The sequence below is a fragment of the Colossoma macropomum genome, unplaced genomic scaffold, assembly GCF_904425465.1.
Source record: "Colossoma macropomum unplaced genomic scaffold, Colossoma_macropomum, whole genome shotgun sequence".
Taxonomy (NCBI): Eukaryota; Metazoa; Chordata; class Actinopteri; order Characiformes; family Serrasalmidae; genus Colossoma; species Colossoma macropomum.
In genome coordinates, this window is record NW_023495747.1 from 72,501 (window position 1) to 81,302 (window position 8,802).

General features: G+C 40.4%; 1 protein-coding gene across 1 annotated transcript in view; it reads left to right on the top strand.

The window, feature by feature from the left end:
- Positions 1 to 8,513, top strand: part of txk (TXK tyrosine kinase) — a 28,522-nt gene extending 20,009 nt beyond the window's left edge. The window contains exons 11-15 of the mRNA XM_036563343.1: positions 1 to 129; positions 1,951 to 2,015; positions 3,616 to 3,734; positions 6,039 to 6,196; positions 8,245 to 8,513. The exon at positions 1 to 129 is cut by the window's left edge and continues 88 nt beyond it. Of these exons, the coding sequence (XP_036419236.1) occupies positions 1 to 129; positions 1,951 to 2,015; positions 3,616 to 3,734; positions 6,039 to 6,196; positions 8,245 to 8,319 (546 nt within the window). The 3' untranslated portion in view covers positions 8,320 to 8,513. The remainder of the gene's footprint in view (positions 130 to 1,950; positions 2,016 to 3,615; positions 3,735 to 6,038; positions 6,197 to 8,244) is intronic.
- Positions 8,514 to 8,802: the final 289 nt, after the last annotated feature.

Below are 8,802 nucleotides of genomic sequence, written 5' to 3' on the forward strand. Positions count from 1 at the left end.
GGCTGTCTGCTCCACGTTCTGCAGCACAGCACCGACACGCTGCACAGCGTGAGGCTGCTGACCATGTGCCAGGATGTGTGTGAGGGCATGAAGTATCTGGAGGAAAACAACTTCATCCACAGAGACCTGGTCAGCCTTCCTCTTCAATTCTACTCAATTCTACTCAATTATATCTTCTTCAGTATTACTGAGTTCTACTGTAATTCCATCAGTTCCCTCAAATCTATATCAGTTCTACTTTAATTCCATTCAATTCAATTAATATGTATTTAATTCTGCTTTAATTCTATTTCAATTCTATAAATTATACTCTGTTCTACTTAAATTCTACTCAGATTCATTCAGTTCCACCTAAAGTTTAGCAATTTTTCTTCAATATTACCAAAATCTACAATAAATCTATCAGTTCTCTGAAATCCATGTCAGTTCTTCTTTAATTCCACTCAATTTTATTCAATTGTACTTCAGTTCTATTTCAATTCTTATTTCAAATCTATAATTCTGCAGTCCACTTATTCCCACCTAAATATCATCATTTCTTCAATTTTATTCAATCCTTTTAAATTTCACTTTAGCTATATCAATTCTTCTGCCATGCAATGCAATTCTGCTCAATTCTAGTCCAATTCTACTCATATCTGCTCAACTCTACTCAAATTGTATCAGTTCTTCTTCATTTATATTAAAATCCGCTTAAAATACACATAAATTCTATTCAAATCTACCTCAGTTTCACTCAAATATACTTAATTCCTCTTCATTTCTACTGCAAAGTAGAACTGAACTTTACTTTAGAAAGCTTTACACAACACTGGATAAAATCTCATTCAGCCTAATGAGAAACTGTAGAACAGACTCAGTTTATATCACAATACCTACATTTAGAGTCAGTTATTCATTCAGCCTAATGAGAAACTGTAGAACAGACTCAGTTTATATCACAATACCTACATTTAGAGTCAGTTATTCATTCAGCCTAATGAGAAACTGTAGAACAGACTCAGTTTATATCACAATACCTACATTTAGAGTCGGTTATTCATTCAGCCTAATGAGAAACTGTAGAACAGACTCAGTTTATATCACAATACCTACATTTAGAGTCAGTTATTCATTTAGCCTAATGAGAAACTGTAGAACAGACTCAGTTTATATCACAATACCTACATTTAGAGTCAGTTATTCATTCAGCCTAATGAGAAACTGTAGAACAGACTCAGTTCATATCACAATAATCCCACTGTATCGATTTCAAACTCTGTTTATTTTGTATGTGTGTTAAAGTTCACACTGTTAGGGCAGATTAGTTGTGTTTTTCCTGTAAATAGTGTTTTGAAACATCTGACAGATGCTTAAAAGTTAATGCACACCACTATCTTAACACTGTAGCCTACATCAGCTACTCTAGCATGACTTTACTGATGTATATCGAGGCTTCATGCCAGGCATATCAAACTGAGGACCTTCTGGGCCAAAGTGCTGTGGATGTTGCTCTGAATTCAGCTCATGAAGGCCTTGCTGATGAGCTGATGAGCTGAATCAGGTGTGTTTAATGAGGCAGTGAGCTGAAGTCTGCGGTGGTTTGGCCCGCGAGGACCGGAGCCTGACACATGAGCTATATGTTGTTCATTTTCGGATTTTGCTGTAGTTATATAATTTTGGTATATGTATATGTATACCAAAATTATATAATTTATATAACTATATCACTGCTGTCGGAAACAAAACCTCATATCTCCATTTTTGTTTTTCAGTTTTTGACATAATCTGAAAATACCTGTTGGCCCATTGTGTGTAAATTTCATGATGAATGGATGAATATATATATATATATATATATATATATATATATATATATATATATATATGTATTAATATATATATATATATATATATATATATATACGTATATAGACTACAGTGCTGACGTGGCTAACATGTCTCCTGCAGGCGGCGAGGAACTGTCTGGTGAATGAGAGGAACATTGTGAAAGTTTGTGACTTCGGCATGACAAGGTCAGAATTTCACGCACGCACTCAGAGCTGCACACGCACTGAGCACTAAGTCACACTAAAACTCAGAGACAACTGAAAACACTCGCTTTAATATTCATAAACAGCCTCAATGCATCACTAATGATGGAGAACGAAGCTTGTTATGAGTTTTTAGAGCAGTGCAAACAATGACACTGTCACTGTTGTGATGAAGCCTCTGTGTCCACTGAAACCTCTGTCCACTGTGGAGGACGCAGTATGAATACTGAGTCATAAAGCACATGTAAAATATACTGAGCATCTCTAAAGTAACACCACTGACAAAATGCCTCCCATTTTTCTGAAATAGAGTCGCTGACGCTTCGGTTTCAGAGCCGCACTGCGAGTAGAAAAGGAGAAATACTGCATTCAGGCTGTTATTTCATTTCAGCTCCAGAATTGCTTAATGCTTCTGGAGTTTCGCCACCGACGCCGTCTTTTTGCGACACACAGAGCCATCAGTGTTTTAGTCAAATTCACCAGAAACAGAGCGAGAGCTTTCATCACTAAGCCTGGGCTTCTCAGAATCAGGCTTTCTTCCTGTGAGATACCCAGACGAGGAGGCATTCAGAAAGACCTTCCTGTTTGTTTCTGCAGCACCACTGACGACGACTCCGAGGACCTTTTACTGTTTACACTGAAAAACAAACGACAAAACTGTTTTACACAGAACAGTAACGTTTCAGCATCTGTGAACATGATGGAACCCACTACAGTAAAAACACGCACAGAACGCAGAGCTCAGCTTTCTGTGGTTTATCTTCATTTCAAGATCTTTTCGTGGCTTCACAGCTGTGGGATGTCTTGCTGCCTCAGTGTTAAACTGACCGTCTCAGAAATGGTCACTTTACAGGAGAAGGAAGGAACCTGCTCATCCTTCAATGTACAGTGATGTAAAAAGATTCGGGACGTTTTTATCGGTCATTGTGAAGGGGTCACACACTGTAAAGGGCAGCTGGAGTGTAAAATCAATCAATCAATCAATCAATCAACCTTTATTTAAACTCGTCCACTGGGGGACAGTGTACATGAGATCAGGGATTGAGAAGTTGGATAGTAAAAAGAACATTTCAAGTTCAACAATTTAATAGAAAAAGCAAAGAAATCAATAAACTATAAAAATTACAACAGTATAGCAGCTTAATAAATAACGTCAGATAAGGATAAAATAAATAAAAAACACAATCAATGAAAAAAATTAAGATATAAAAGATGTAAAACAAATTGGCAGTAAAAAATAAATAAAAAGAATAAAATAAATAAAGAGAATAATAATAAAATAAATTTAAACAGAGTAATAAAAGTGAAACAACAGCTAAAACATACCAAAATAACGTTAAATAAATAAATAATTATAAATAAAAAGAAGCCAATGTGTCTCCCGACGCACAGCCAGAGACGACCGGCCGAACTTTAATACAGTACATACAGTGAATGGTGTCATGTGGTACAGTTTAATACAGTAAACAGTGTAAAAATGAGTAAATAAGTAAATAAAAACAGAAGAGTTTGATATGATGGAGATGAAATGAATGAAGTCTGATTAAAGAGTGTCTTATTATCTTTGTGTTTGTGTTTGTAGGTATGTGCTGGATGATAATTACACCAGTTCTATGGGTTCTAAGTTCCCAGTGCGCTGGTCTCCTCCGGAGGTTCTGCACTACCAGAAATACAGCAGCAAGTCTGATGTCTGGTCCTTCGGTGAGAAACGCTCACGCTGTGCTGAGCAGCTTCACTCTGATGATTATCTGACACGTCTAATCTCACCTGACACATCGTCACTGACCCAGTCAGACGGCCTGATACACATCTCTCTCTCTCTCTGTAGAGCTCTGAGGACCAGAGTTCTCGCTCAGAGCGTTCTATAATCACTCGCTCCACTTTATTCATTCGTATGATGTTAATTTTATGTCTTGATTGGATGAACAAAACGCTGCGCTCTTCATTTCGTGAGTTATTTACACATTTACAGCTCTTATCAAGAGAGAACAATGTGATCAGTTTACACAGGAGGACAAAGGTAGTGTTTGGAGTCTTGCCCAAGGACTCTCATTGGTATAGTGTGGGGTGCTCACCCAGGTGGGGATTGAACCCCACTCTACAGCACAGAAGAGAGGTGTTACCCACGACGCTACACCCACCACAGTTTAATACAACCCCAGTTTCGAAAAAGTTGGGATGCTGCACAAAACATAAATAAAAACAACGATGCAACGACGTGCAGATCATTTAACCCTTTATTCAAATTCAAAACGCCAACGTCTGATATGTTGTCTTTGTACTATCTTCAATTAAATATACACTCTTTAAAAAGATGGTTCTTCAAGGGTTCTTTAATGAAGAAAATGGCTCTGTGTAGAACCATGAACACTCAAAGAACCCTTTGCATGATTAAAGGCTTCTTTGCATCATGAAAGGTTCGACAGATTGACGAAGAAGGTGTTGTACATGGTCCTATATAGAACCTTTTTCAAAATGGTTCTATATAGCACCCAAAGGGTTCTTCTTTTGTAACCGTGTCAAGCTTGTAACAAAAGAAGAACCCTTTCATGATGCAAAGACCCCTTTAATCATGCACAGGGTTCTTTTAGTGAGGTTCTATATAGAACCATTTTTGTAACTAAAGGACCATCTTTTAAAGAGTGTATATTTAATTGAAAATAGTCCAACGACAACCCGTCAGATGTTGGAACTTATGAGAATTTTTGCTGTTTTTTAAAAAGTATATACCCGTTTTGAATTTAAATACCGGTTTAAAATGATTTGCATGTCGTTGCATCATTGTTTTTATTTATATTTTGCATAGCGTCCCAACTTTTTTGGAAACAGTGTTGTTATTTATGAGCGTTTCTAAATGAAAAACGAGTTCAGTGCTTCACAGGCTTTTCAGTAGATACAGGTTTAAAGCGACGGCCCAGTCAGAAGCCAGAAAACTAAACAAATGAGCTTTTAACACCGTCTTCTTTATGATTCGCACACCTAAGTGGACAACAGGAGACCAACCGTGTGTAATATCTGTAGAACTTCAGTCGCGTTGGTGTGAATTTCCACTATGCAGGTCTGCTGAGCAGCTGTGCGGTTGCTGGGTATGAATGGCCATCGAGTGTGAGCTGCGGCCAGCCTGTTTCACACGCACTACCTCTGAAAGGTGTTAGTGGCGCAGAACGTGTTGCTTTTTTCGCGCTCACGTTAGCACAACCTGTCCAGCACAGCAGCAGGGCGGTGTTTAGAGGAGAGGCTGCACACATCCGCAGCAAATCACAGAAAAATAAAAATCAATAAAAATAGATCAGAATACCACACAAAACTTTTAAAAAGGCACATTTTTAAAACTATGATTGTCATGATTATCAAAGTAAATACTAGCTAATCATTTTGTGCTGCGTACAGATTTCCCGGTATGTCGACCAGACTCGAAACTAGTGAGAAGCAATCGCAAGTCAGAATACTGCCGAGGGTAAACAAACATACCGTGCTCTTTTTACACTGTTCACAGAGTTTCCTCACCAAGCAACGTTTCCTCATCATGTACTCTGAGCAGAACATAATGTAGCTGGAGTAGAAGACGACGACTCTCTCTCACCTAATGTTAAACTCTTAGCTTTAGCATTAGCTCATCTGCTAATTTAACCCACAGCAGCTAAAAGACGTCTCTTAGCTTCTGAGAGGGCCGAAACATCATGTTTATGAATGTGTGAACTTGGTGCTGCTGAATGTGTTGTACAGCTCTGTTGTACAGATGACTGACGGAGAGATTTGTACAGTAATTTCCAGACTAAAATGATTTTAAATGGTCACCGTTCAGAATGTAGACACCTAAAGAAGTTAACTGAGTGGTGTTTTATCCAGTTTAGTCTGCACATGCGCATCAACGTTTGACAGCGCCAGCTATTTTCTTGACGCCGGAGTTCCCAATATGGGCCTGACTCCGCCTACAGAGTGATGACACGACTCCAGGGTGTCACCTGAGGAAGCTGAAGCAGGTGTTCTGTGTTCTCTCTGCAGGTGTGCTGATGTGGGAGGTGTTCTCTGAGGGCCGCACTCCGTTTGGGAGCAGGTCTAACACGGACGTGGTGGAGGAGGTCACTCAGGGTGGACGACTCTACAGACCCCAAAAATGTCCCCCAAACATCTACAACATCATGTTCCAGTGCTGGCATGAGGTCTGAGCCTCACACACCTCACACTCAGCAGAGCCTCACTCCACTCCAGCACAGGAGAAACTTACCGAGTCAGAACTGCTCACAGTGGTGGTGATAGGAACCAGACGTCCACCTCTAAAAGCTCCTCACAGAAAGTTCCTACATGAAATGGTTCTGAATTCACTGCCTGATGACTGAGACACTGTTTTATGATAGTTTAGAGAACTTAAACTCCATTCATGGTGGAGGGATACATGCAGGGCGCTGTGAGGCAAAATAGTCCCCTAAGAAAACTTATTATTTCAGATTTTCCACTATTTTCATCATCAACATTCATATAAACTCAGAAGACTCATGTAGGTTCACTGGTGGTTCTGGATAGTAAATGTCTATATTTGTGTTGTAGTCATGGTGACCCCTGGTTCCTATATTCCTCTACAATTCGGGTTCTCTGTATTTGGGTCACATTCAGCCTTTAAAGTCCAGTTTGTTGAAGGTCTCTGGTTTGAGGAACCTCTTTACTCAGAAAGAGAACTGAAGCAGCTGCAGACGGACAGTGAGGAGAAGTGAGGAGCTGTGAGCGGACGAGTCGCTCTGGAAGTGAATCTGAGGAGCCTCTGTTTGTGTTTGTTGTGTTTGTTGTGTTTGTGTTTGTTGTGTTTGTGTTTGTTGTGGTTGTGTTTGTGTTTGTTGTGTTTGTTGTTGTTTTGGTAAATGAATCTGAGGCTGACAGTGAAATCCAGTGAAGCTCCAGCTGAAGGTTCTTTAGATTCTGTCGATCAGCTGAAGAGCAGCTGTGCGTCCAGTGAGGGCTCTTACTGACCTCTGCGCTGTCCAGCAGCTCTGCAGTGGACTGAGTTGCAGCAGGACAGCGGGCCGTTTGTGTGTTTGGGTCTGAATGCAGTGCTGCGTGTGGTGATGAAGGTCAGGTTGTGTCTGTTTATGTGTGTATTGAACTGAAGGAGTGTAAACAGTGTTCTTGTATTGATTACAGTGCAGGTTAGTGTTTCACTGAGCAGGTTAAATGGGGGATTATGGTTTATGATTTTGCTCACTCTGCTGATTATGAAGTGGTGTGGGAGACGTGAGAGTCGCTCTTATTGATCTGAGTCACTAAAACGAGCCGGAATTCCCATCAGTAGTGCGAAGCCCCCGACTGTGGTGGGTGTTAAGCTTCCCTTGACAGTAAAAGGCCTTTGACTGGGGCCAGCTCGCCAGATCCTTATCATTGGCTGGCTAAACAGGTGGTTTTGTCTTCTCCAGTGTGTTAAATTCAGTAAATGAACAGCAATTAAAATGTGCACTAGTGAGTCTCTGTAGAGGACATGTTACTTATTTACACTCAGAAAATCAACAACAACATGGAATTTGACCAGGGGTGCCTAAACTTTTGCATACAACTGTAATTACAGTATATTTTGTACCATTTTATTTGTTTCTTGTGCACCAGTGAACTGAGTAATGAGTAATAAGAGCAGCTCCATCAGTGCTCAGGCTGTGTGACGCTGACCTCATTATCATACAACACACAACACAGATTATTTTAAAATACAGCTAACTTAGCTAACATCACCTTTCTGTCCGTCAGCATTCAAACAGAGATTACGTTAGCCGCAGCTTCGCTAACGTTACAGACCGTTCATCGATAAAGTGCTGTTAAAATATTGTGCCCTGAAACCCAGTTTAAACATGGGAACAATTCCAGCAGAACAGAATAAACACACAAACAGGAGACGGACGCTGTGAGGACTCTTTACTGTAACACACAGTGTCCTTTCGGATTATAGCTAATAGGACAGACTCACCTTAAACAGAGTGAATGTGGCTTGAAAAGAGAGATGGATGGGCTTTACACCCCAACTTACGATCAATCGTACGCTCAGCTTTTGCAACTTGTCACTGGTGGTCTGGTCAAATGTACCCCCCCCCCTTATCCCAGGTATACGGCGCAAAGCTATGAACAGCAGCAGCATCTCTCTAATGGAGCTGTGATGAAGTGCACGGTTCATTCATTTACACTGATATAAAGGTGGTGTATTTATGTCAGTGTGTGTGTTTGTGTGTTTCAGAGGCCTCAGGGTCGGCCCTCCTTCTCCGAAGTGCTCCAGAGAATCAAAGAGGTGGCCGAGGAACAAACGCTGTAGAGGAGAACAAACAAACAAACAAACAGACCGACAGCCTGAACAGCTGCACAAACTGTACTTCAACTGTACCGCCACTCAAACTCACCTGTTAGGAAGTGGCTCAGACGAACTTCACACTGTACAAACCATGTCAATACGAGAGGAAATCTAATATATGTGTATATTTTTGTAATAAAACTGGCTCTGAAAGCTCACACGTTTTCACTGTTCTGCTCCAGTCAGCTGAGCCGGCTGACTCTGCCTCACGAAGCAGGAATTCTTGCTTAACTTTAAGCTCAGTTTGATCTGAGGCTGGATCTCCATCACCATGGCAACTAACGCTGCATGGCTAACCCGCTCCAGGGCCGGTCGAGATCAAGATCACAGATCAGAAACAGCTCCTCCCCCGCAGACAAAGCACACGAACTTCACGCGTGAACAATTAATAATAATAACATTTATTTATTAATAGTTTATTTTATTATGTATTATTATATTATTATA